General features: G+C 55.2%; 1 protein-coding gene across 3 annotated transcripts; it reads left to right on the forward strand.

Moving 5' to 3' along the window:
• Window positions 1-47: 47 nt before the first annotated feature.
• Window positions 48-21041, forward strand: MVK (mevalonate kinase). 3 transcript variants are annotated; one of them, XM_079942490.1, is made up of 11 exons: window positions 48-106; window positions 1249-1340; window positions 2199-2346; window positions 5007-5151; window positions 6962-7117; window positions 10274-10377; window positions 10969-11014; window positions 14930-15020; window positions 15396-15512; window positions 18700-18853; window positions 19885-21041. In XM_079942490.1, the coding sequence occupies exons 2-11, from the start codon at window positions 1263-1265 to the stop codon at window positions 20034-20036; spliced, it is 1191 nt and encodes a 396-aa protein (XP_079798616.1). In that variant the 5' UTR covers window positions 48-106; window positions 1249-1262; the 3' UTR covers window positions 20037-21041. The 3 variants fall into 3 exon arrangements, with proteins under 3 accessions (XP_079798616.1, XP_079798618.1, XP_079798617.1); XM_079942492.1 differs by lacking the exons at window positions 18700-18853; window positions 19885-21041 and adding an exon at window positions 16972-17157; XM_079942491.1 differs by lacking the exon at window positions 48-106 and having other exon boundaries at window positions 1329-1453.
• Window positions 21042-27849: the final 6808 nt, after the last annotated feature.

A 27849-nucleotide genomic window follows, 5' to 3' on the forward strand; every position in this document is an offset into this window, starting at 1 on the left:
TGATTGGCTGAGCGAAGGAAGAGGCCTCTTCCCCCCGCCGCCCGCGAGCTTGGGGATGGAGTCCCGGAGCGGCTCGAGCTCGGAAGCAGAACCCCTGTGGCGACAGGTGAGAGGTCGGGGTCCCGGGACAGGGTGGCGCGAAGTCCGAGGCCGAGACCCAGGACGACCCTGGACCGGGCTCCCGGCTTCTCTGGCTTAGTTTCCCCAACTCTGAGAATCCGTCCTGACGAGCCGGCAACCTGGAATCTGACAGACCGGATTTGGAGTTTCGGACAAGCGATAGGCCCCCCCCCACTCCGAGCCTGAGTTTCCCCCGCTAAGAAACAGGAATCACTGTAGTATATACTTAGCGCATAGTGCGGTTCTGGTCTCACGCTATTGAGGTAAACCCTTAAATGGATGGTAGTTTTGCATTATTTATAAAAATCTAAAACGCGCACACGTACGCCCAACAAGTCACTTTCTAGGACTCTGTCTTGTAGAGAGCCTGACTTAAGTGTGCAAAAAAAAAAAAAAGTATAACAGCTGTTTTCTGCACCCTGTTTGTAATTGTGAAACGTTAGAAACAGCCTAAATGTCCAGGAAAAGGTTCCTTCCGGTTCATGATTTCATTTAAATTTCTATCTTTAATAGTAGTAATAATAAAAGCTGGAACCAAGAACAGAGCCATTAATAAGTAACTATGAGTATTTGAGTGATTATGGTGTGCCAGACCATAAGTGTTTCCCTTGCATTATTTAATTTAATCTTCTCAAAACCCATTGAGGTAAGTACAGTTATTGTCCCCGTGTAACTTTTTTTTTTTTTGCGGTACGCGGGCCTCTCACCGCTGTGGCCTCTCCCGTTGCGGAGCACAGGCTCCGGACGCGCAGGCTCAGCGGCCATTGCCCACGGGCCCAGCCGCTCCGCGGCATGTGGGATCCTCCCGGACTGGGGCACGAACCCGCGTCCCCTGCATCGGCAGGCAGACTCTCAACCACTGTGCCACCAGGGAAGCCCCCCCGTGTAACTTTTGAGGCTCATAGCTATTTGAGTGAGTTAGCTAAGATGATATCACTGGGGAGTGGAAGAGCTGGATTTGAACCCAGATCTGTTTGATGTGTCTAGCTGACTGCTACCCTGCACTGCTTTTTTGGGCACATAGCAAATGCTGATGGTAGCTGCCTTTTTTATTATAATGGTGAGCTTGAACTAGGCATTTTCTAAGTTCTGGGGACCTTCCATCCTCTTTCTGGCTTTCCTTTTCAGGACTCCCAGGAGCCATGTTGTCAGAAGTCCTGCTAGTGTCTGCTCCAGGGAAAGTCATCCTTCATGGAGAGCATGCCGTGGTCCATGGCAAGGTACAAGGCCCCCTGAGCCTCTGAGGATTAGGAACTGCTTCTCCCTGATGCTAACCTTAAAAGAAGCTGAAAGGAAGCCTTGAGGCATAGCTTGGGAGTACATCAGAGAGGAGGTCAGTTTCTCCCCAGCTGGGCAAAGAAAAGACAGGTCTTAGGCCCTCTGAAGGGCTTCTCTGGCCCACCCAGTAAGAGAGCAAAAAGGTGACATGGAAAGCCCCGTGGGTGGAATGAGGCCACTTAGGAAGTGAGCTTCGGTGGAGAAGAGAAGAGTTTTAAGGACTAAACTCTGGGGAAAACGAGTAGGATTCTGCAAAGGAGCCTGAGACATGCATTGTCTCATTTACCTCTTACAACTACCCTCTGATGTTAAACTTTTATTATCCTATTTTGCAGACGTGGAAGCTGGGACTTAGGAGGGGATTGGTAACTTGATCAAGGTCCCGTACACCTCGGTAGAGCTAGGAGTGAACCTAAGTCTGCTTGAACCCAAAGCCATGCTTTTTCCACTCTTTCAAGCTGTCGTTTTTCATATTTTTAACTTATATTTATCTTTGAAAGCATGGTGATTATGGGGAAGCCATTCCTTGGTGTTGAGAACGTGTGAAGTTTTACGTGGGGAGGGCAAATATAAGTAGGTATTAACTCCTGATTGACTGGTAGTGGCTGTGCCTAGGCGCGTGGGAGAGGGTGCCAAGGTTGATTAGCAGTGTCTGCCAAGGGCATAGGTGAGAGTAGCCTGTGTGCTTGTATTTGCCCTCTCTTCTCAGCTCATTGACAAGGGCCCCTTTTTCCTAAGACAGGAGCCATGCTTGTTGCCAACCATGCTCAGGCTAACTGCTTGTGCCCTTCATTCTATAGGTAGCACTGGCTGTGGCCTTGAACTTGAGAACATTCCTCCGGCTTCAGCCCCACAGCAATGGGAAAGTGGGCCTCAACTTACCCAACATTGGCATCCAGCGGGTCTGGGATGTGGCCAAGCTTCAGATGCTGGACACCAGCTTTCTGAGTAAGTGCAGGGAGCAGGAACCAGGTGCGGGAAGAGCCTGGGCCCCGAAGAGAAGGGGAAGGAGGACAGCTGGGCTGTCAGCCCAGGCTGTCCCCAAGGGACCAAAAGCCAGCCACTCTGGGGGTGTTTTCTCTGCTGTCCCCACAAAAATAGCTTCACTTATTTATTAATATTTTTTAAATTTAAAAGCATAAAGTGATGCACTGGGTCTATGTGAACCGTTGGGACAGGTCATCAGGGCCTACTGTTGAGTGAAAAAACACAAGATGCAAAACAGCACATATAGATTAAGTATCAGTGGGTATGTAAATGCAGAGAAGAGGCCTGGGAAGATATATATCCACTGACAATGGTGATTAGTTATGTCTTGGAGGGTCCTTCGGTCGGGGAGTGGACAAAGGGAACCTCCCTTCTACAATGTTGTTTTAACAAAGAGAATGTTTTGGTGTTTTGTGTGATTGAAGATCGTTAAAAATAAAAGTAACTTATGTTACTGGAAAATACGGTCAATGCTGAGATGTTGCCAGGAAAAAATATCCCCAATTATCACTGCCTCCCAGTCCACCCCCCCCCAAGACAACGCTAAGCATTTTGGTGTTCATCCTTCTGGGTAATTTCCTGTAGACTAGTAGTTTGATTGATTGAGATCGGGAGAGAGCTTGTTTTTTACCCAAAATTGGATCAAGCCACATAAACTTTTTTTTTCTTTTCTCTTTCTTTTTCCTTCTTTTTGTTTCTTTCTTTTTCTGTTTTCTTTTTCTTCTATTTTTTTTTCCGTATAAACTTCTTAGAAGCGTGTGGGATTTTTGCCTTCTTCGAGATATTGGGGCTCTCTTCCCATGCCAATAAATAAAGGCCTCCGTGCTCATTTTTGCTAGTGTTGGGACTGTTTTGTCCACTCCTGAGCAGACACAGTTCGTTCATCAGCGGAGTGGCTGTCTGCAGCAAAGCTGCGGTGTGTTCTTCGCTCTCAGTGCCTCCTGTCTGGGCTGACACCTCATCCTTTGGAACAGTGTCTCCCAGCCAGGATGGGGCAAGTGAGACTCCTCCAGGGGCCTTTCTTTTTTAAAAAATAATTAATTAATTAATTAATTATATTTGGCTGCGTTGGGTCTTCGTTGCTGTGCGCGGGCTTTCTCTAGTTACGGCGAGCGGGGGCTGCTCCTGATTGCGGCGCGCGGGCTTCTCGTTGCGGTGGCTTCTCTTGTTGCGGAGCACGGGCTCTAGGCACTCCGGCTTCAGTAGTTGTGGCTTGCGGGCTCTAGAGCGCAGGCTCAGTAGTTGTGGTACACGGGCTTAGTTGCTCCGCGGCATGTGGGATCCTTCCAGACCAGGGCTCGAACCCGTGTCCCCTGCATTGGCAGGTGGATTCTTAACCACTGTGCCACCAGGGAAGCTCTAGGAGCCTTTTCCAGACGGTTCCCTGTACCCCATGAGAATCAGTCCACAGCTAGTCACTCAGCCACTCCCAAACCCTGCAGGGAGATGAAGGAAGAGTTGAAAACCCACAATTTCAAGCAAGCCTCAGTTCTGCCTTGAGATCCCCGGGGGAGGTTTTTGTTGTTGTTGTTTTAACAGTACAGATGGCTTCCTGGCCCTGCCCCTCTCCTATTGAGAATCGGTGGTGGTGGTAGGTGACCCGGCGTGTGTATTTGGGTGATTGCAGGGACAGCCTCAATTCAGAGTCACTACTTTGGAGCAACCTGGCCCTTGCTCTCCGTGCTACCCCAGGCCACTCAGCCTGGCCGGAAACGTTCCGTGAGAACTGGCTGCTACTTTTGTATGTCAGTAGCACGGATTGAGCAGCCAGGTATAGTGGCACACGTCTCAGACCAGCTGTCTGAGACTCCCTGTGTGAGCCTGGGAGGGTCACTTACCTCTCTGAGGCCCTGTGAGCAGAGTCATGATGCCTGGGAGGGTTGCTATGATGATCCCACAGGGTGGGAGGTGGGTGGAGGCTGTGATATGGAGTGTAGTCGTTCGCGAGGGCTCGTTAGGCTACTTCTCCAAGGAGACAAAGGGGATCTGAACTTTTTGGTGTCAAGTTTTCTACTAGGTTGCCAGGGTCTGCCACATTTTTCTTCCAGTGTTTTTTGTTCCCTCCTAATAGTCCTAAACATAGTGAACATTTGGGCATTTATGTGTCCTGGTTTTATGTGTGTGTCCTGTTCTCACTAATTATGTTTTGGGAGAGGGAAATAATACTGCCTTTGGTTTTGATTTTGTACCGTGGAGTTCAGTCCTAGGCCTTTGATTGTGTGTGCGTGTGTGTGTGTGCTTGTGTGTATTTGAAAACTACTAGCAATTAAGCCCTTACTGTATGCCAGGAGCAGTGCTAAGGATACCCTGTACCTTATTTAAACAACCCTGGGAGGATGTACTGCTGTTATCTCTGTTTACCAAGGAGGGAAACTGAGGTGCAAATAGATTAAGTCACCTACTCAAGGTCACAGTAACTGGCACAATCAGGGCCCAAACCCAAGTCTGCCTGCCTCCCAAGCCTGCAGTCCCCTGACACCCTCAGCTGTGGTGCTGGACCCTGAGTCCATGTCCATCCAGATGCTGACTCCCGTGATTGCTCGGCCTTTCGTATTCTGGTGTCTATAAAAGCCCCGAGGCCCTCTCACCCACCCGCTTGCACTTGTTTGCCCATGTGACAGAGCAAGGTGACGTCACAGCACTCACCCCGGAGCAAATGGAGAAGCTGAAGGAGGTGGCGGGCTTCCCCGAGGACTGTGCCGACCACGAGCACCTGGCTGTGCTGTCCTTCCTTTACTTGTACCTGTCCATCTGCCAGAGTCAGAGGTGTGTGCGCGGTCGGGGCAGGGAGTCCGGGTGCAGCCTGCCCCGGAAACTGAGCCAGGGTGGCGGTAGTTTTGGCTGCTGGACGATGCACAGGGTCCTTCCCAGGCTCTGAATAACAGCAGCTGTCCTCGCCGCGTGCCAGGAGCCGTGCTAGACCCTACATGTATGGTCTGCTTTCAGGTCTGCTTTCAGTATTCATGGCAACCCCACGAGAAGGACACTCTCCTCATTTTGCACAGGGAGAAACTGGGACCAAGAGAGATAGAGACATTCAGGGCCACACAGCTACTTAGTAAGTGGTGAGAGCTGGGAAATCAACTTAGTTCCCTTCAGTGTCGGCGCCTGCCTTTTTAACCCCACACTGCCTCCTCTGGCCTCTTCGATTCAACCAAAGCCAGATTCCATTCTCAGATCCACAGTGTATCTTCTTCAAGCCATGCCCAGAGAGGCACCCTTGTTCCACATCCCACAGGCTCCAGGGGAACTCCGTGATTAGCAGAGTGAAGCCTGTGTTATGATAAGATCTGGGTTGTCTCCTCTCTCGGGAAAGCCGGCTCCTAGAGGGGGACATTCCTGCTGAGGTGGTATCACATGGTGACAGAGGGCACGGGCTGAGGGTCAGACGGTGTTGGTTCACACCCCAGCGCGACAATTTACTAGCTTTTGTGAGGTTCTTACCCTTCCTGAGCCTCAGTTTCCTCATCTGTAAGATGGGGGTGGTAATAGCACCTACCTCGTAGGGTTCCTGTGAAGTTAAATGAGTTCATTTACTTAAAGTGTTTGATTCAGAGCCTGGCACGTAGCTTGATAAATGTTAGCTATTATCATTATCACCTTCCTCAGAAAAACTATCAGAGGATTAGAAACATTATACATGAAATGGGCCTAGCACTGTAACTGGCACACAGTGCGGTGGTCCAGAACCTGAAGGGAAAGCCTCAGGGCGCAGCCCTTCACTCGTGCAGCAGACGCTGGCTAAGTGGCCACTGGGCCCGGGCGCTGCGCTGCAGACGCATTCAATCGCGTCTTGACACTTGCAGTCCAATGCCGGGGTTTTCACCTTGAGAGGGGCGTGTCCCTTTCTGGGGTGAGGGCGGGGGACACATTCCAGAACCTGATGTGGCTGGGGTGGGCATGTGCAGTTTGAAAAGGCAGATTCAGTCTTATAATGTTATATTTGGAAAACGGGAAGAGTGCTTAATGGAAATGATAGAACCTGACGTCTGACGGTTCTTGCTGAGGGGAAGTAGAGGTAAGGCGCAGCGATTGGGAACTCTCTGCTGATCCAGAGCAGGCCTGTGTTACACGCGGCTGGGAAACGCTGTCCGGCAGGAGAGGCATCCCATGAACACAGTATCAGCGCCCAGGGGGATCATTTGAGGACGGTCTTGCAGGATGGGTAGGAATTCCCCTGGGGGAAAAAGGGGTGCAGAGCTGTCCTGGGCAGAGGGACCAGCCTATGCTGAGGGCAGGGCATTGAAAGAGCCTTGCTTGTGTGGGGAGCAGGAAGGAGTTTACAGGAATGGTCGGTGGATCGCGAGGCACTTTTAGGAAGAGCTCTGGTTGGACAACAACATAGTGACTTAAACGACCCTCTCCCTATTTTCAAGTTGTCTGATTCGCCATGAGTTCCTGCCATCCAACAGGGGTGCCTTTGGGGTTGGGAGATCTCCCCGAGGTCAGAAAACTGGTCCAGACAATTAAGAGTCAGGCCCTGCCCGTGTCCAGTTCGGGGTCTGGGCCGCCAGTTCAGCGCTGGCCCCTCACAGCCCTTCAGGAGAGTCACGCTCTGCTGCCTGCTGTGTTTCAGAGCCCTGCCCAGCCTGGACATTGCCGTGTGGTCGGAGCTGCCCACCGGGGCCGGCCTTGGCTCCAGTGCCGCCTACTCCGTGTGTTTGGCGGCTGCCCTCCTGACTGCGTGCAAGGAGATCCCAAACCCACTGAAGGATGGCGAGGCCGCCAGCAGGTAATCAGGCCCTTGCCTCGCTCCTTGTCCTTCCTGGCCTCCGCACCCTGCACCAAGAGGAGAGAGGTGTCCCTTGGCCACGTTACAGCTGAGGACACTGGGGGACAGGGCGGCCACACAGCTAGTGATGGCAGAGCTAGATCTGGACCCAGCGGTCTGAATCCAGAGCCTGAGCTCTTTGCCCCCAACCCGCCACCCCTCCTTGCCTCCTTTGGGTTCAGGTGCCCGTGATTTGGTAGAAAGAGCCTGAGCCCAGATGTAGAGGGCAATGGATCAGAGGAGCCATCGGGCCGCCCCTGCCATCGACTCGCTGAGGGACCTTGGCCAGCCTGCTGCCCCCCCACCCCACCCTGGGAGCCTCACTCAGTGAGGCTGTAAATGTCGATACGGATACCCGGCGGGTGTTGCCAGCTGGTACCAAATGGTTATGAAAAGCAGTGTAACGTGCTGAGAAATAAACATAGGAGTGTCCGTCAGGTCAGGGCGTCTCCCCTCCCGCGGGTCCTCGACCCGCAAGGTCGCAGCGTCTCCTCCGCGGCTTATTGTAAGTCACTGAGGCTTGTCCAGACAGGGCTGCCGGTGGACTGTTTCTGTTACTTGGGGAAACTTGAGAAACCGGCCCTAGCGCAGACAATGCAGTTTGCCCTGGGAGTTGGGGATGAGGCCCCAGCATCCAGCCTGGCAGCTTCTTGGTGACACCTGCCCTGGGCCCTCATGGCTCCGGGGAGCCCTCCCGCTGGGGGGCCTTATGTACCAGCCATGTCCGGGGAGCCCTCCCGCTGGGGGGCCTTATGTACCAGCCATGTGGGCCCAGCTGTGCTGTCAGGGGCTCTGCTGGCCAAGCCCGGAGGTCGCTTTGGTCCTGGTGGCCACAGCAGGTGTGTGGGACTGTTGATGTGATTCCGGGTCCAAATTCCCCAGGGCTGCTCCGAAGGGCGTGTGCTGGAGAGAGGCTGGGGCGGGGCTGGGGGGGAGGGGCCCGCGGAGGTGGCCGTGGGAAGCATTCGGCAGGTAATGAGCCCAGTAATGATTGCACCTGCCGGGGATGTGAGGCAGCTATTCTCCGGAATCGTTTTCAGGAATCTCAGGTTTGCCGGTTAACTGGCTTCTCTCTGGGGCTCCATTTCCTCATCTGAAAGTGAGGGGCAGCACCTATGATCCCTTGGGTGGGGGGAGCTTCCAGACTTGACATGTGCTGATCCCGAGATAAGATGGTGACTCAGGAAGGAGGCTTCAAGACAGCCGCTCATTACTGTGTGCTGATCACTGCTTCTAGCCCAGAGCAGTGAAGGCCGTGTTGCCCTGGGTGTCCCAAATAGACACCTGCCCACAGGCCGGCCAACTGGCTCTGCCTTTCAAAGGATATGGGTGGTTTTGTGTGCGTGCGTGCATGTACACGCCTGTGGGTGAGCCAGTGTCCAATGTGCACGGGGGTGTGGTCTTTCTCGTGCTGCTTCCTTCCACCCAGTTCTCCCACCTCCCCTGAAGACCCATCATTCCTTCTCAGAAGCTGTGAAGAGAGCAGACCCACCCGCCCTGCCCCCCAGCATTTCCCAGTCGGAAGGAAGGCTCGAGTTTGCAGAGTGGGCCAGGCCCTGGGCTATGTTCAGCTACCCCTTCCCCACCTTGCTGGCTTGCTCGCTCACTTTTCGGTCCTGGAAAGGGCCAGTTCTTGTCCAGTTCCAGGAGTAACACGGGCTACACAGCCTCGGGCTGGTCTGCTCTCCCGCTATGTCTTGCCTCACTGACCCACCTTGTCCCTCAGCCCCTCCATTCAGAACAGGGTGTGCCCCGTCCAGCCGGCATCGCACTTCCCAGAGGCTGTAGTTAAGTTCTGGTGGCTTCCTGACATCTGCTGTATATTAGACTCCAAGCTGCAAGCAGTTAAGGACCACGTCTGTGTGGGCTTAGTCACAGGTACATAGTAGATGCGCAATAAATATTGGACAAGTGAGTGAGTCTCGTCAGCACCAAAAAGGTCAGTAGTTAACGAGCTCAGGCAGTGAGTGGTACTGTGATCTGAATCTCGGTGTCCTCTGCTGTAAGAAAGGGGATGGTAATTGTACTTTCCCTTTTGAGTTATTGTGATTGTGAGCATTACAGATGGTCCATTAGAGAAAGCCTTTAGCGCAGTGCTTGGCCCTGGGTAATCAGTAGCTTTGAGCAGTGTTAACTCACTATGAGTCATAGCCTCACAACCACCGTGTGAGTCTCAGGTCCCTAAAATCCTCATCTGACAGATGAGGAAAGAGACTCAGAGGGGGTGATTGACTTGCCCAAGGCTCCACAGCAAAGGAGTGGGTGGACCAGGCTTGGAGTGACTCCAGGTGCTGTGATCCCAGGTGGCCTCTTTTTCCAGAGCACATACTCTCCCCTGGGCATTTTACAAAGCACCTGTGTGTTTTTCCATCCCATAAAATCCTCTGTGAGGTAGACATTTTTATCCCTATTTCCCAGATGAGAACACTGAGGGTCGGAGGTGACGCAGTTGCTCAGGGACGCCCAGTGAGTCAGCGGCGGGATGGGGTTCACCCCAGCTCCCTGCTTGATTCCCAGCTCAGCTACACAAGCCCCAGTGGCTTCTGCCGTTTCACGGGGCAGGGACTCGACAGAAAGGAAACGAGCTGAGAGAGAAGGTGGGGCAGTGGGGCTGAGCACTCGCCCTCGTTCGATACTCAACATGTTTTGGGTCTGTTCACTTAAACCGTCATTGAGTCCGCACCCCTTCTGGGGAGGCACTGTGGCCACGGGCTGGGGAGGGATCCAGAGATGACCCACATTCCACAGCCCTGCGCTGAGCCTGTGAGGAGGGAGGAGTTACCATCCTACAGAGAAGAGTGAGGCTCAGAGAGGGCAGGCAAGGGGCCCAGGGTCACTCAGCTCGTAAGAGGCAAAAAGCAGGATCCCGTGAACTCAAAGCCTTGGCTCTTTTCGCTGTAGCAGGCGAAAAGGCATGCTTTAGGGCATGCTCTTTAGCCGGAGAGGTTCAGAATTGTTTATTTTTCTCTTCTTTCTGAGTTCGGGGGCCCAAGCCCCTTTGCCTTTTGGTCTCCAGCAAGCCCAGCCTGTGACCCCTGCCCTCTGCTTCCCTCGGTGACCCCCAGCCCCCTCTTCACCACCATGGACAGTAAAGACAAATCTTTGTGTCTCCTTCAGGTGGACTGAGGAGAGCTTGGAACTAATTAACAAGTGGGCCTTCCAGGGGGAGAGGGTGATTCATGGGAACCCCTCCGGAGTGGACAACGCCGTCAGCACCTGGGGTAGGTGCTGCCTCGGGCCTGTGTTCTTTATTTTTAGTCCTTTAGAAATTCTTATGACAAGCGTAGCTGCCCAGGCTCTGTGGGTTTGGGGTGAGCAGCATCAGTGGATTCTGAGGAAGATGGTATTTTCCTGGTGGGAGGGGAACGGGGGACGTCTCAGGGCCTCACATGTCCTGGATCCAAATCTTGGGAGGTGGGCCGGGGCCTGGGAAGCTACGGTTTCAGTGGGACCCCCAGCCCCAGGGGTCCAGATGGTGAAGCTGTGGAACCATTGCTGTGGGGTCTGCAGACCACACCAGCTGGGCTCCCCTCCGGTGAGAACGCCTGCTGTAGTCCCACCTCCACCCCATCGCCGTGCAGCCCGTCGGAGGGAAGCTGGATGCCTTCATGTAAGGGAGGGACCCCAAGTCCTGGGTGCAGAGCGCCTTCGCGCCCTCCTGGGCCTTTGCTGCCTGAAGCTGAGGTGCCTAGTTATGGGGTTGAGTCTAGTTACGGTGACACTCTACCCCTACCCCAAACCCAGCCCCTTTCCCAAGAGGCACAGGTACGGAGCTTTTCCTACGACTCTGACCCACTCTTTCTTCTCTTTAGGAGGAGCGCTCCGATACCAGCAAGGGAAGATTTCATCCTTAAATAGGTAATTCTGGGGGAGCCGCAGCTTCCGCGTCTGGCAGGGAAGGGGGGAGCCCCATTTCTTTGGGAAGGAGTGAGGGGCATGTGCCCCTGGGCATCCCCTCCCCTGTGTGGTCCCACAGGGCGTGGGCCGCGAGGAAGCCTGCTCTTTCCTCTCCACTTTAGCTGTTTTTTTTTTGGCTGCGCTGCGTGGCTTGTGGGATCTTAGTTCCCTGACCAGGGAGGATTGAACCGTGGCCCACAGCAGCGAGAGTGCAGAGTCCTAACCACCGGACCGCCAGAGAATTCCCCACTTTACCTCTTAAATTGCCGAGAGATCAGAGGGGGAGGTCATGCGAGGCTGCGCCATTCCACTTCCAGGAAGTGGCTGTTTCCCCAGACCTTCATTCAGTTACCTGTTCATCCGTTCAGTTACCTGTTCATCCGTCCATTTGTTCAGTAGACAAGAAGTGATACCTTCCTGTGTTCCAGATGACACTGCATTAGGGCCTAGGGATATAAAGATGAATCTCGGACATAGTTCTGGGCGGTTAGGGACAGACATACACACACAAGCCACCAGAAGACAACGTGGGAGTTGCTATAGTGACGGCATGGGAGTCCGAGTGGACGGGGCATTTAACAACTTTCAGCTTGTTTTATATTTCCTTCCGCCTTCCCGCCGGAAGCCTTGGAATTACAGACATGCGTATTAAATTCCAACACCCTTTGTTCTGTTTGCACTCAGTGTGGAAACGTCAGCGGCAGGAGTGAAGCTCATGGCCAGCAGGAGCAGATGCCTCCTGGCTCTTCCCTGAGCCCTCCATCAAGTTGTGGGGGGGGCAGTGGTTGTCCCAGGGTGCTCTGCCGCCTCAGGGCACCTTTCCACACTCTGAGGGTCCCAGGGCTCCCTGTCACCTTCTGCAGCCAGGGTGGTCTTCTTGGCAGCTGGACAGCAGGTCCTGGCCCTCTGCCTCTGCCAGCTGGGCCGCTCCATTTGAGGCTCAGTGACCTGGCAGGCCATGGTGCGGACTCCTGCCTGCACCTCTGGCATCTCCCCACCCCTGCTCTGTCAGCTTCTGGGAGCCAAGCCTGCCTTTCTGAGGCCCCACATCAGCGTTTCTTTAGCCTCAGCACTGCGGACATTTGGGGCTGGAGAATTCCTTGCAGTGGGGGTGGTCCTGTGCAGCGTGGGATGTTTAGTAGCATCCCTGGGCTCTGCCCACCGGATACCCATAGCACCTCCCCTGTCTCCCAGTGTGACAATCAAAGATAGCTCCAGACATTGCCACCTGTCCCCTGGAGGGCAAGAGCCTCTGGGTGACAGCCACTGCTCCACACAAAGGAGGGAGCGGAACCATTTAGGAGCTCGGAACAGCTTCCTCCGGCTGCTTGTGGAAGCGATGGCAGGGCGGCCTTGTGCCCAGGTGGCAGCTGGCCCTGCCAGGTGGACCGAATCCACGTGCAGTGAGAGCAGGAGCGAAGGCGGGATGCAGAGGTCTGTGGGCCCGTGCCTGCCCTCAGCCCACGGGCTTTTGGAGGAGGCAGTCATGGCTGTGATCCTCGGCACACAGGTGTCCTCGGGGTTCTGAAGCCGCTGGGGATGACAGTCATAAGCAGGCTGCAGACCTGGGGAGTCCTTCTCAGGGCAGGGGCAGGTCATTCACTCTGTTCCCTGTGAGCCTGTTGTATCCTAAGCCCTGAACTGGGCCCTGGGGACAGAAGATCAATGCAGATGTGGCCAGGCACATGCATGGCCTCTGGGGGGAATTAAGAGCTGAGCGCTGGAGGGTTTCCCAGGCATGCGGAGGCGTGGGGAGAGGCCCCAAGGTGTGCACAGTGACCGGTGGTGGTGGCGCGGTGGTGGCAGATTCTCTGGGGTCCACAGGCTCAAGTTTGAGCCCAGCTCTGCCATTTGCCTGCTGGGGGCCCTTAGGTGAGTCACTTCTCCTGAGGCCTCTGTCTTCTCATTTACGTAATAGGGATCCTGGGCATGAAATCAGAAACGGTATTTATCAAGTGCTTATTCACTCCTTCCTGACCAAATTCATTCATCCAGTCTACAAATATCTCTGAAAAACTACTGGGTGCTGGGGCCTCAGCAGGGAACCCAAAGTCCCGCCTTCATGGAACTCCCACTTTGTGGGAGGACAGCCCACAGACAGATGTCTCTGTAAGGGCACGGCAGGCCACCCCCACGGCCTTAGGACACATAAAGCAGAGTGAGGGCCGGAAAATGAAGGGGGAAGTTGGGCAGGCTGATCAAGGGAAGCCTCTAACCAGACGGCATTTGAGCAGAGCTGCCGAGGCCGGGGCAGGTCCCTGGAGGAGGAGACGCACGTGCAAAGGCCCTGAGGCAGGAGTGTTCCTGCCGTGCTTAGCAGCAGCCAGGAGGCCAGCGTGGCTGAGTGGAGTGAGCTCCAAGGGAGGGCAGAGATGAGATGAGGCTGAGGACATAGCCAGGCCCAGATCACTTACAGGGCATAGCCCCAGGTGGTGGTCATTGGATGTCATAGTACCCTGAGTTTTGTGGGGCCCGCAGGGCTAGCATCAGGCCCGTTTGCAGAGGACTTTTTCTGAGAAAGATGAAGATGTGATACCCAAAGTTCTCCCATCCCGATGGATGGTGACAGAGCGGCTGACCTTTGCTGCTGGTTACAGGGCGCTGCGGCGAGCAGATGGCAGATTCTCTGAGAAGCCAGGAGGCCAGACTCCACATTAATCCCGCCAATGGCTTAAAGAGGAGCCCTTGCACCCCAGACCACACCTGGTGCTTCTCAATAAAAAAATAAAATAAAAGCATTGTTTGCGGAGAGGATCAAGATGCGACCTCCCAGAATGCTGCCCTTTTGAGGAATGGCTTGTCTTTAAAGGGAAGAGAAAAGCCAAATAGAATGATCATCGTTTGTAAAGTTAAAAAAAAGCCAGTCTCCAAGGCTGAGAATCGATATTAATTTCATGGGCTTATGGGCGGTGAGATCAAGCAGGTTTCTGACAGCCTTTTCCAGCCCTGTTGGATTTTACAATCTTGATCTGTGAAAAGAAAAGCGAATAAACGTATCAGGGGCCTGTCGGTCTCCAGCTATCTCTGGCTAGAGCTCATCCAAATTCTCCACGCTCTGTCCCTGGCCTTGGAGCAGTGCTCTGAAAGGCAGGTTGGATTGACAAGAAAGAGTGGCTTAAGTCCCCAAAGACAGCCAACCACAAGGACAATTGGGGTTGTGGCTTTAGGAGAGATTAGAAAGCCCAGAGGGCAGATGAGGACGACGGGGTCGTGCTGGAGAGCCAGCTGACCGTGGCCACCCCAGGCCCTCCGTTCTCCCATCTGGGGGTGACTGACTTCCTCTAACCACACCTAGTATCATACCAGGGCCACCGGTCTGGGCACCGTCGAGGCAGGGCAAGAACTGGCTCAGAGCGCTGGGACCCTGACTCTCCCATAAGGCTGCCCTCCCCTTGCGTTCCTGTGCCCACTGGAGCATCCTTCTTCCCCATGCCCCCTCCATGACCCATCCCTGGTCCTGTGGCTTTTTCTTTTTGAATCTCCAGCACCCTCCTCTCCAGTTCCCTGGGGTGGCCCACAGGACAGAACCTCAGCCCCTTCTTGTACCCTTTGAACTTCTAACTCCATGCATGCCAGGCCCTCCATGTGCATGTTCGCTCGAGGTTGAATGAATGAATGAGTGAGTCACAAGCCAAAGGAAAATGTCCATCCGCTGAAAGGCCAAAGCAGGGAGGCAGCTGTAGGCGGTGGTGGGCACCCCAGGGTGGGCGTCAGGAACGCATGCTCCCTGGACCTGTCTCCAGCCTGCCATTGACGTCGCCTCCCCGGGCCTCTGCTTCCTGCACTGGGTCAGGGTGGGGCGGAGTACAGGCAGGCCCCCAGCCCTGACCCAGCTGCCCTGTCCTGGGCTCACTGTGGACCCTCTTCACCCCACAGGCCGCCAGCTCTGAAGATCCTGCTGACCAACACCAAAGTCCCTCGCAGCACCAAGGCCCTGGTGGCTGGCGTCAGGAGCAGGCTGCTGAAGGTGCCGCTGGCTCCACTCCTGGGCGGGTTCCCGGCAGGGCCACGGCACTCACGTTTGGGTGTCCAAGCCCTCCCTCTGCCTCGTGGGTTAGTGGAGGGGGGTGGGGTGAAGGGGACCTGGGAAGGTGCCGTCTGTGCAAACCCCTGCCGGGGGGCAGAACAGGGATTGTTAGACGTGCTGGCTTTGCAGTGAGAACCCCCGCTTGGGTCAAGCGTGGCTGGACAAGGCGGGGACCAGGCCAGAAGGAGAGTGGGTCTCCTTAGATGGTGGGTGTGGGCCCTGGGGACACCTCCTCCCCCTGCCCTGGTGCTGGAGCAGCTGTCCAGTGTCTGCCAGCCCCCAGGCCTCATGGGCCCTCTATCCCTTTCCCTGCAGTTCCCAGAGATCGTGGCCCCCCTTCTGACCTCCATAGACGCCATTTCCCTGGAGTGCGAGCGGTTGCTGGGGGAGATGGCGGCGGCCCCGGCCCCAGGGCACTACCTCGTGCTGGAGGTAAGAGCCCGCCTGCAGGATCGGGGTCCCTCACCCATGGCGCTGTCCCAGGCAGGGGCTCCCCATCTGCGCTCAGAATCCCTGGGAGCTAAAACACAGAGTCCGGGCCTGGGCACCCGTGTGTGCACCCGTGAGCACGCGTGCCTTCTTTTGAAGCCTCTTCCCAGGTGACTCGGAATAATCAAGTGAACACCCAGACAGCACTGAGGGCGGTGCCTGGCATGTGCTAAGTACGACGGGCCAGGTTTGGGATCATGCATGTAAGGACACAGTCCTCCATAGGTCCAGGAGCAATTGCTCCCCTGGCCGCTTCTTTCCCATCATGTTTGCTAAGTGCATCTATTCATGCAGTAACTGTTTCTCACCTGCATGCTGTGGATCAGATATGGTCTAAAATTCTCTCACTGTCAATACTCCAGCCACCACCCTGTGCCTAATTCTAGTGTAGAGGTTGAGACTTCACGCTTTGGATTTCCTCAGGCCCAAGTCCGAATCGTGGCCTCACTGGAGTGTCTTAAGAGTGCAGTGAGGCCCTGTGGGTAACACACGAGCACAATGCCCGACGAGCCACCAGCTCAGCCAGAGGGCCCAGGCTCATTCCCAGACCCGGTCCATCTGGCCCAGTGAATGGACTGCATTAAAAAGCCATCTGGCTTCCCTGCAAGAATCAGAAGATCCGGCAGCCCCAGCTGACATAGCTGTGTGGCAGCGGTCAGCTGGAGGTGCCCAGGGGACCCCCTTGAGAGTGGCCCTGGGGTCTCCATTTCTCCGTAGTCCCCACCACTCCCTAAGTATTACCCACAGCCACTATACTCTTTGCCTGGTGCCTTCCTGTCCCACTGTAGGCATTTGAGTCTGCAGCCCCTGTAATGAGTGGGAACTGCTACTCTCCCAGGTCTCTTCACAAATGATTCCTCACTTAGTCCTACAACAACCTACCTGTGAAGTGGATAAGTTGCCACCCTTTTACAGATATAAAAACCAAGACCTAAAGAGAATGACTTTCTCTGAGGTTTTCCAACTAGTGAGTGGCCCTGAGCTAGGGAGTCACTGACTTACTTGTTTATTCCTTTAGTCAACAATTTTTTTTTGGCCTCGTTGCACAGCTTGCAGGATCTTAGTTCCCTGACCAAGGATTGAACCTGGGCCACGACAGTGAAAGCCTCGAGTCCTAACTGCTGGACCGCCAGGGAATTCCTAACAAATTTATAATGAGTATCTACTACAGGCCCGGTGTAGGGACTCCATCTAATTCATCTCTGGGCTTTTGCCCTCGTTCCCCCAGCCTTTGCCTGCTCATTCTCAATTCCTTTCACGTAGAAAGGAAGGGAACACAGTCCTCCCGAGTAGGAAATTAATAATGATGGAGTGCTGCCTAAAATACCCCCTGTTGAGCCCCTGGAGAATGCCTCAGAACAGCACGTCGATTATACATCGTGTATATTTTTGGCTTCGGCAGCCGCTGAGATGTGCAGTTCGCCTCCCGGATACCTCTGCGCTCAAGCCAGCGAGCTGTTCTCCTGTGTCACAGCCTGTCATCTGATCCTTGACAGATTTTGGATCAGAATGTGACAGGTGTCTGGAACCTGCCTTGGCAACGTGACACCTGGTGCTCAGGCGCAGAGAGAGGCCCCCAGAAGTTTTCCCTCCCATCCAGCCCTCGGGGCCGGTGAAAGGCACCCGAGGTTGCCACCGGGCCATCACGCCTGTCTGCTCGTTTGTCAAAAGTACTGGGGTGTGTGAGGCGGGCTGCGGGGGGGAGGCAGACCCGACCCTGCCCGACGGCTCCAGGCAGGAGAACCAGGTGGGCCTCGGCAGACAGCCCTGTGATTGGCAACCATTATGGCACACAGGCGCTCCCAGGACCCCGGGGCAGAGCTGCATGCTGTCAAGCCACACACGGCAAGAAGTGGGTGGCAGGAGGGATGCCAAGGGTGCTCTCAGAGGCGGGGTAGATGCACGCTTCGCATCAGGCAGACCCGGCTTCCCGTGCCAGCTCAGTACCTTACTAGCTCAGTGACCTTAGGCAAATCACTTTCTCCTCTGAGCCTCAGTTTTCCCCTTTGAAAAATGGGGATGATAGTAATGCAACCATAAAAGTACTAACAGCAGCTGACGTTTGCCAAGCACTTACCCCATTCCACACATCATGTGAAAGATACCTCATTCCATCCTCACAGCAATGAGGCAGATACTCTTACAATCCCTGCTTTACAAGGGGGGAAACTGAGGCTCAAAGTGAAAGACCTCTTCCCAAGACACACGACCAAGAAGTGGCAGAGCTGGGACCCAAACCCAGGCCCCTCTGCCTCCAGATCCCACATTTGTAACTTCCCTGCAGACCGGAGCTCATCCTCAGAGCCTCAGCATCTAGCAGGGTGCCAGCAGCATGTTGAAGGGATTTGCCAGACGCGATGGAGTAAATGAAATGTAAATAGGGAACGCCTGGGCAGTGAGGGTTGTTAGCTGTGTTATTTCATCAGCCTGCATCTTGTTTGATCTGCAGGAGGGCAGGAATTTTATTATGCATAATCAAAGAAACCTGAACAAACATTTAGCAATTTCCCCCACTTGTGACCTTGTTAGAACTACAAACCTGTTCTTATTCTGAAAATTGGTAGCTGAGGGAGCTGTAGGATGGCATATTACTTGAGACTTCTTTTCCTGCAAATGACAGAAATCCATCTCAACTAGACTTTAGCAGAAAAGGAATTTGTTGGCTTATAACTGACACGACCAGAGGGGACAGCTTCAGGCATAGCTGGATCCAGGGGCCAAAGATCTAGTGTGAAATCTCCAACTTCTCTGTAATCTCTGACCATGTGCAGGGAAGATAACTCTGGCGGCCTACCTCTGAAGTCAACCAGTTTTGGCAGCTTCCCAGGAAAGAGGCAGAGTAAACCCTGGGAGGGATCTCATTGGCCCAGCTGGGGTCACAAGCCTGATCAGTCCCCATGGCCGGAGCCTTCTGTGGCCAGGCCTGGGACATGTGCTCACCACCAGCTCCATCCCAGCCCCGTGGGACGTCCTGCAGGAAGGAGAGGTTCTTTTATCAGTGGAGAGGGACAGTGTGCTGGGTAGTCAGAGCCATTTGCGTTCCCAAACCAGCAGCTGTCACGTGGACAGGGCGGGCACAGGACCTCGACCTCAGGCAGGCCAAGCAGGAACAGAGACCTCTCTCCCTCAGGAGCTCATCGACATGAACCAGCACCATCTGAATGCCCTTGGTGTGGGCCATGCCTCGCTGGACCGGCTGTGCCAGGTGACCATGGCCCACGGACTGCACAGCAAGCTCACTGGCGCGGGCGGCGGGGGCTGTGGCATCACGCTTCTCAGGCCAGGTACCCAGGGGATGGGCAGGGTTCCACCTGGGCAGTTCCCTTGGGAGAAAGAAGAGGCCTCTGAACAGTCTCAGCTCTGCTATATGGTCTTGGTCAAGTGAATTAACCTCTCTGGGCCTTTGTTGCCACATTGGTAAAATAAGGATGCTAACAGTCTAGTTTATATAAGATTGTTGCCTAGATTCAAGGAGGAAAAATGCATTTAGAGAGGCTGGTGCCGGGCTTGTTCCCACCACTTCCTTACCTGCCAAGCCTCCCACGAGCTTGAGAAGTAACCAGGACATTGTCACCACCAACCCTACCAGCCTTGCATCCCTTGCTGCCACCTCCTGATGGGGCCACGATGCGGACTGACCTTGCTACAAAAGAAAGGGGTCTCTTTCCTCTTAGTCTCTGGGGAAAGAGCAGGGCCGAGGATGAGGAACGGGCCTAGAGCAGCCCCTGTGCTGGGGTGGGAGTCACTGCTCCTTTTGGTTTCCTTTCTCTCCGTCTCCCCTTCTTGGCCTCCTCCTCCTTCCTTTTCTTGTCCTGCTTTTCCCCTTTGCTCTGCTATGAGCCCTCAGTGGCCCACAGAGGCCCCCTCCACCTCAGTGGGACTCCCAGGCCTCAGGGAGTCACCGTGTCCTAACTTCAGGAGACCTTGACTGTGGGGACCTAGTTCAGGCGGCGATGACGATGGTGAGAGAACATTCTTGAGCGTGTGTGGTGTACCAGGCGCTGTGCCAGGCTCTCCACCTGCAGTAGCCCATGCCAGCCTCACCGTGACCCTTGAGGGGTAGGTCTCATTATTATCCCCTTTCCCAGATGAGGAGACTGAGGCTCAGAGCGGGGAAGTCATTTGTCTGAGGCCCCACGGCTGAGCCAAGGCCAGGTCCGTGTGACTCGGGATCCACAACCCTCCCGGGGAGGGTGCCAGGCTCGGCATACCAGCAGGAAGACCGGCCCCTGGGCCTGTGCCGTGAGCGGAGACAAACATTCTCCAAGGGAGTGGACGGTTGTCAGGGGTGACCTGCTGCCCTTCCTCCCCACAGATCTGGAGCGGCCGGAGGTGGAGGCCATGAAGCAGGCGCTGACCAGCTGTGGGTTTGACTGCTGGGAAACCAGCATCGGTGCCCCTGGTGTCTCCGTCCACACGGCCGCCTCCCTGGACGCCCCTGTCCGGCAAGCCCTGGATGGCCTCTGAGATGAAACCACCCCGCCACGAAGCCCCTTCCCGATCTTCCTGGGCACTAGAGTTGTCCTCTGTGCCGGCCAGTGGGCACCCAGCTCCTGACGCTGACCGGGAGGCCCCCAGCCCCTCTGTGACGCCCTTCCCACTGGCCATGCCCCCCAGTCCCCAGAGTGAGTCAGGCGGCCCAGAAGCCATGTCTGTGTTCTACAACATTCTCTGGAGCCGGCGGGCAGTGGGGCCATGTGGAGTCCTCTGAGACTCAAGGGCCTCTTTCCTGTCCTCCCTGCAGCGCCCACAGACCCACAAATTCCCTGGCAGAGCTGCTTGGATCCGAGATGCAGGGGTCTGGTTCCCAGAGCAGCGGGCCTTCTCCCTCCTTCCACCTCTGCTCACCTCCCCCAGGAAGCCTTCCCAGGCTGTTCTCTCCAGCTAGACTGGGTTCCCTCAGGCGGTGTCCGGGTGGTGGTCTTTGCCTTCTACCCTGCAGCCCGAGGGTTGGCCAAAGGCAGGGTTGATGTGCAGTTTCTTCCAGTCTGAACCCAAGGGGTTTGCAGAAAAGATGGCAAAGGGGGAATAAAAAGATCTTGAGTAAACAGTGCTTCACTCGTGTCGGGAAAGAAGAGGGAGGGCCTGGTAGTCTCCAGCTGCCCACACCTTCCTCTCCTGTCCTGTCCCTTCTCCAGCCACTTTCTCAGTGGAAAGAAAGGCTTTGGGTCACTTGGTTGTGTGTCTCGGGGGATGGGGCGGGGTTTGCCCAGATGGCCCTGGCCAGACAGGGACGGATGCCCGGACATCAAGCTCTCAGCCCCTCAGCAGAGCTCCAGCCCACTTTTCCAAAAAGGGGAATTTTAAGCTTCCTTCCTTCTCAAATCGTGAGTACCCACTAATCCGCAGACTTTTTTAAGAAATGGAAACAAACCTGCTGTAGGTCATGGAATATTCCTTTCTTTCTAAAATTGACTGGATTGACTGGGGGTGGGAAAGAGACGAGCACTGGTAGCCAGTGCCTGGCACCTGCTGGCCCTGTTGGAATTTTATATTGCAAGTCAAGGCTCTGTGAAATGGCAGAATCCATACAAAAGCTCTGGTAGCTAGCACGTTGCCACCGGAAGCTCTGGAAGCCCTGGGTCTGCAAGAGGCCGGACGAGAAGTTTGGGGGGGCTGGGGCAGGGAGTGCAGGATTTGGTTAAAATGGCTCTGTGCTTCTGCCCTTGACCACTAGGGGGCAGCTGGCTTCTTTCCCAGTATCTTCACGGGGAGGGCGAGTAGGAGCCAGCCTTAGAGCACAGTCTCTCTGCCCCCCACACCAGGGTTCTCTCTCCAGGTTCCGCCTGGGGTCACTGCCAGGAATCTGAGGGCGATAGGAAGAACATCTGCCCCAGCTTAACATGTGAAAATGACCCTAGCATCACTGATGGGGGGTTGCCTGCCTCTGCCCTTCAAAACAAATAATGCATAAAATGATAATACTGAGGGCTTACCATGTGTGGGGCACCGTTCTAAGCACTGTCCCTCAGTCATCGCTTTTCATCTACCCCAATCTTGGAGAATAATTGCCAGTCTCAGTCTCATTTTACAGATCGGGAAACTGAAGCTCAGAGAGGTTGAGTAACTCATCCAAGGCCACACAGCGAATCAGCATCCAAGGCAGGATTCCAACTCAAATGGTCTGACTCCAGCCCCTGCCCTCAGCCCCTACGTGCTTTCTGCCTGGACACAGGTTTGTTGTGATTCTTGCTGTTTTCCACGCTCGGGCTCCTGATTTCCTCCGGACTCTGATGTACATGGTCAGAGTGGGGCTTGGGCCTGGGTGTTTTTTGAAAGTTCCCCATATGGTTAGAATGAGCACTCAGGGTTGCAAGATGCTTTCTCAGGGATGAGGCTGGTTGGCAGCATTTCTACACTGCAGGAGGCGGGCCTGAGAGGAGGGTGTCCAGAGGCTGAGGCCCCAGAACCTACCTGCTCCTTGAGACGCTCCCTCTTCCTCGCTCCCTGGGGACCAGGTGTCATTCCTGGAGCAGAAGCCAACCTGTTACTCTTGCCCCACTGAAGCAGCCACCTGGTGTGCCTTGGCCTCCAGGCTCTCACCTCAGCCACTGTCACCAGCCACCATATGGGCCTAGTGGGCCCCACTCCTGGCCACCTGTCTTTGATATAACATTTGTACACGATTTGCATTTGTAGCCTCGCCCTTCTCGTTGCCTAGCGTGGTGGTTCTCACTCCCAGCTGCGCCTGGAAACCACCCCTGAATGCCTAACCCCACCCCCAGCTGTTCTGATTTAACAGATCATGGCGGGACTCAATCATGGGTAGTTTGTCCAAGCTCCTAGGTGACTCGAATGTGCGGCCAGGCTGAGGACACTGAACTAGATGACACCTAAGGTCATTTCTGCAGACTTCACGGCACTGAGAGCTCGCCTGGGCCCCCAGTCGGCTCTGCCAGCCACTAGCCACGTGACCTCGGGCAAGCCAGTCCACTCTCGGGGCCGTGGGCTCCTCATCGGGAAGATAGAAGTAATAGTAATACCCACCTTATAGAGTTTCATGAAGATTGAATGAGAAAATGCACGTAACACCCTTGGCACCATGCCTGGCACAGTGTAAGCGCTCAGTAAACGCTCATTTTAACGGTCCTGAGCTGAGAGATGGTGTCTCTCAGAGCCCAGAAATGGTGCACAGAGCTGGTTAGATGCACACAGCCCCGTCTGTTCAAAGCCCCTAGGTGGAGAGCCCCGGGGTCGCAGTTCAAGAAACACAGCGAATGCCAACTGGCTTTCCAGCCTCCTGGCTTCCTCCCCAAAGAGGCGGTGACGTAGCCCCAAGCCCTCTCCGGCTGCCGGAGGACAGCAGTTTCTCAAGTCAGCATTTGGAGCGGCTCCCAGCCTCTCCAGCCAGTTTAACACTCACCCCCCGCCCCCCACCAGCCAGAAGTCGCAGGACATTTGCCCGCTCTGGCAGAGGTCTCGCTTTGGGAGACAGGCAGCAGACGTTGTGATCCACAGCAGAGGAGCCGCTACGGTCACACCCATGTTCTTTCTGTCGGTGGGGATCTTTTTCTCCCTGAGACCGGCTCCCATGGACGGCTGGCAGCCTGTTGAGTCAGGCGCTGGCTGCAGGTCAGCAGGTTGGTAGGGCCCGCCCTGCCATACCAGTGTGCTTGGGCCCATCCCTTTGCCTCTCGAGGTCCCCATTTTCATTCTTATTCTCCTGCGAAAGCTTTTTGTTAAAAAAAATAAAACTAGCAGGCGCCCCCTTCCCCCGCCCTTCCTGCCTTCCAGCTCATTTGGACCAGCTCCTTGGCTGTGTCTTAGCACTTACTGTGTGCCAGTCTCAATCATCAGCTTACGTGAGGAAGGCGAGGCCCAGAGAGGTTAAGCAGCGTGCCTACAGTATGCTTTCATCTCCAGTGCCCAGGCCATAGTCACATTTCCTCCCAGTTGTTCCCCAAATGTCCAAAATCCTGTCCAGGACCACACATCTGGCTGTTATATCCAGATGTGCCGCAGTTTCGTCACATGAAAAATGCCAGGCAGTGTGCTAAACCCCGCAGGCATTGTCACATTTAATTCCCACAGCGACTCTGCGGTGTCTGTAGGACAGGACCACGGTGCCTTATCTGAAACCCTGGGACCAGATGTGATTTGGAATTCAGAATTTTGCAGCTTTAGGGATAGACACCCTATGTTCCAGCCTTTGTGGCATCTGGGGCAGCGCCACTCCAGACTGCAGCGACGGGTGTGAAGGGTAAAGGTCACACATAGTGTGTCAGCCCGTGTTGCATCTGCCGACAAGTGAGTTTTGGTGCCAAGCTTCTGGGTTTCAAAGTGTCTTGGACCGTGGGCCTGAATGGCCTTCCCATTTTGCAGAGGAGCAGACAGATGCTCCCTGAGAGAGTTCAGTGACTCACCCAAGGCCACAGATCTAAGCGGGTGAAGCCCAGGCTTGAACCCCATCTGTCAGACTGGACACGACATCCCTCACTGCAGGGTCTGACCAGGGCCCATCTTTGGCCACCAGGGTGAGAGGGCTGGGGTGTCAGTACAGACGGAGGGTGAGGGGCGCTGGGCTCCAGCTGGTAAGTCAAACTGGAGTCCTCTACCGTATTTGTTTCTTTCCCACGGTAAAGCTTGTAATGTGACAAATGCGACCGCAGGAAATGGCCCAGTCCACCTGCTGGGCCCTCTTGAGGGGTCTGCTTCTTCCTGAAGACTGGGGGCAGAAGTGAGGGGCCATAGCGTGAGGGGGAGGGAAGGGGCCTCCCTCTCCTCCTGGGCCGCCCCTCCTCCCTCCAAGGCAGCGGGAAGGGGTGGGGAGGCCAAACGCATCCATTCTCACCACCCTCATGGGCTAACGGGGAGGCCACCTAACTGCACACGTAGGGGAAGAGACGGGGGAGTTGGGCCTCTTTCGCAGGCTGCTGTGCCAAAACCCCCCACCCCCGCACAGAAGATGAGCTGGGTCTGTTCTCACTGTTTAGATCTGATAAGGAAAACATCCATTTCAATGCATTTACATAATGCATTGGCTGAGGCTGAGGTGTCCCCCATGAATGCTGATGGGGGCACACCGAGGCTTTCCTGGGATGCACCTGGCCTCCCCCCCGGGCATCCTCCCTGCCCGGAGAGAAAGGGGTTGCCCTCCTCCCCACGACTGCCAAGGGCTGTAGGCAGATCCTGGCCCCTGAGCTCATGGACAATATTCATTCAGCAGATATTAAATCGGCACCTATGCATGCCAGGGACTGGGCTGGGCCCTGGGGAAGCTAGGTGACTGATGGAGCTGCTCCTACCCTTGTAGGCCTGACGGCCTGTGGCTCTGGATGCTCTCATGATCATTCTCTCCACCTGTACCCACAGCAAGCCTGTGAGGAAAGTGTGGCGAGCCCCATTTTACAGATGAAGAAACTGAGGCCCAGAGGGAGTCCCTGCTCCAAGCCACAAAGTCAACAGGTGCAGGAGCTAAGCCCTGAGATGGGTCTCTAGACGCCAGTACAGTGCTCTTCCTAAGATGCTCTGGCTGTGAAGAGGAAACCAAAAGGCAGCTTGCTGTGTGACCTTAGGCAAGTCTCTTGCCCTCTCTGGACCTTGGTTGCCCCATCCATAGAAACCACGGGGCCCATTCACCGTGCCAGGAGCTTGCCCTTGTGCCCTCGTTTCATCTTCCCAGTGATTCCTATTTTGTGGTCTCTGAGGTCAGACAGGTCTGGCCTTGTTCTGTGGCCTGATCACCTCCAGCTGTGGGGCTTGGGGTGGCCACATCACCTCCCTGAGCATCAGGTTCCTCGTCTGTAAAGTGGGAATACTAGGTAACAATGCACATCAAACACTTAGCCTGGAGCCTGGTATGTGGAGTGAGTGTCCAATAAGCAGGAGCTCTTGTTATTATCAGAGATGGGGAAACTGAGGCTCAGAGAGGTGACAGGACAGCTTGGAGGTGGCCGAGCGGGGATTGGAATGCAGCAGTGTCTGACGGCAAAGCCCGGGGTTTCCTCCGTTTTCCTTGCCGGTCGAGGCTGGGTTTTCCCGATGCGACGTCCTGCCTTAGGAGAGAGAAGATTGGATGCTAGTACCTCCCCTGACACCCTTAGGGAGCTTCGACCAGAGCCTGCTTCCAGCAGGGGTGATGTGATAGCGCACAGATGCAGGAGTCTTCGTGGCTTTGATGGGGAGCGGGGAGGGGAGGTATGGTGGGACCAGAGTCACGACCCCCCATCTCCCCACCAGCCTCATGTGGTTGAGGAGAGCACTACCCACGAATTGGGAGATTTCTAAAATGCTGTGTGACTTACACTTGAGGCCTTCCCTCTCTGGGCCTTGGTTGATTGTTCCTGAGGATATTATTTTCAGCTCCATGAAAAGTACCCTGGGGTGTTCCACCTGCCCCTTAGCCCTGCTCTGAGGAACCCTACCCACCCAGAAGTCTCACATTCACAAACCTCCAGGGGCCAGCCAGGCGACACAGAAAAGCCAGGCCTGGGGGAGGGTGCAGCACCTCCACCCCCAGCTCCGGACAGGTCTTTCCTTGCGGGGTGGTAGGTCCTCTATCGCCCAACATTTCTATTTAGTTTTTAAGGAGAATTCAGACATCTGGGTTTTGGGGGTAAAATAACCTGGTTTTTAAATGCTGTCAACCAGTTTTTAAAAGCCCCGAATGGTCAAATTAAGCTCTTCTGCAGATGGAAAACCGACAGGGGTTGAGACCTCTTTCAGAACCCATCTCCCTGGGGCTCTGGAGAGTGAGCCGGGGAGCAGGGGCACCACCTGTGGGAGGGCACCCCGCCCCCAGCGGAATCTGATTACCCCCGGCGCCCCAGCCAATGGCAGGCGGCGGGAGGCAGGGGCGGGCCGGGGCGCCAGAGGTTGGGTTGAGAGCGCTTCCCCGTCAGGCACAGATGGTATTTTTTTTTTTATCAGTGTCAGCATTGGCTTCTTTCTGCTCTGATGAATAGATTCTAAAGAGGCAGTGACATTATTCGAGATAACAGAGGGAACAGAGAAAGGGTCAGCGACGGAGAGAAAATGGCAGAGCCAGCAGATAAAGGGGAGGCCGGAGGGGGCGGAGTGCCGCGGCTGGCGCGCCCCCCGCCCCCCATTACTGCGATGCCCCCCCCCCCCCCCCGCAAGCCTGGCTTCCTGCAGCGGGGGCTGCGGTGCCTGCCCGGCCCAGGGCAGGGGAGGCCCAGGCAGCTGCGCGCGCGCGCCTGCTCCCTCCCGGCGTCCCGGCCGCCCATTCCGCCTTTTCAATTCGATTCAATTAGGCCTCCCCGCTCGGAAGCTTGTCTCCTCTGATATCCAGTTTAACTGACAGGGGATTAGAGCTGTTTGTATTACACACACACTCTCTCGGGCTGCTAAACCACAGGCAGGGCCCGGGGACCGGGTTATTTATGGAACGTGCATCACTGTTTCTCTCGACCTGCTTCCTTCTGGGGGAAGCTAGGGGGCCTGTTGTCTGCTACAGCCCCACGCCTCCCTCACCCCCACTCCAGGCCTGGGCAGTAGAGCAAAAGAGCTCAGGGAGAACTGAATCTCAAGCCCAGCTCTGCCACTTGCTGGCTGTATGGCTGCGGGCAAGCCTCAGTTTCTTCATCTGGAAAATGGAGACAGCCAACTCCATCGCCTCCATTAAGGCAGGTGTAGGGACGACCTGCAGGAACAGGTGTAGGGCATTTAACACGGTGCCTGTGCATTCACTTGGCATATCACTCAACAAATATGATTGAGGGACAGCCCTGTGCCAGGCGCTGGTCTGCGTCACTGAGGAAGTAAGGCCCCCTGTGCCTGCCTTCAGGAAGCTTACATTCCAGTGCAAGAGTTGGAAAATAAACATGGACTCCCTCCCGGTGCTACATGGGGAGGACCAGGCAGGTGAGAGTGAGGGTGGCGGTGATGGTGATGGAAACGAGTACCACAGCACACCCCCACCCCACCCCACCTGTCTCTTTGTTTTATTTCCAAAGTGCCGTCATTTGCTCTTACATCACCTGTCTCCCCAGTCAATTGCCAGGTCTCTGAGGGCAGGCGCCAAGGCTGTCTTCTCACTGCTGCCCCCTCCCCAGGTTAGCACAGTGCCTGGCGCATGATAAGAGTGAAGAGTGAATGAGTGAATGAATGGATGGATGGATGGATGGATGAGAAGGTAGGGAGACAGAAAGTGGCCACTCTTGCCTGCGACGTGGCTACCCTGCTCAGCTCAGGAAACCTGGCCATCCCCAAGCCCCCCTCTCCAGACCACCTCTCTAAAGGGGTTTTGCTGGGTTTAGGAATGGGTGGGGGTCAGGGTCTTGGTCAGAGGGCAGGGGGCTCTTCCCTTCTTATCCTATTT

This window comes from Stenella coeruleoalba (assembly GCF_951394435.1).
Source record: "Stenella coeruleoalba genome assembly, chromosome: 14".
Taxonomy (NCBI): Eukaryota; Metazoa; Chordata; class Mammalia; order Artiodactyla; family Delphinidae; genus Stenella; species Stenella coeruleoalba.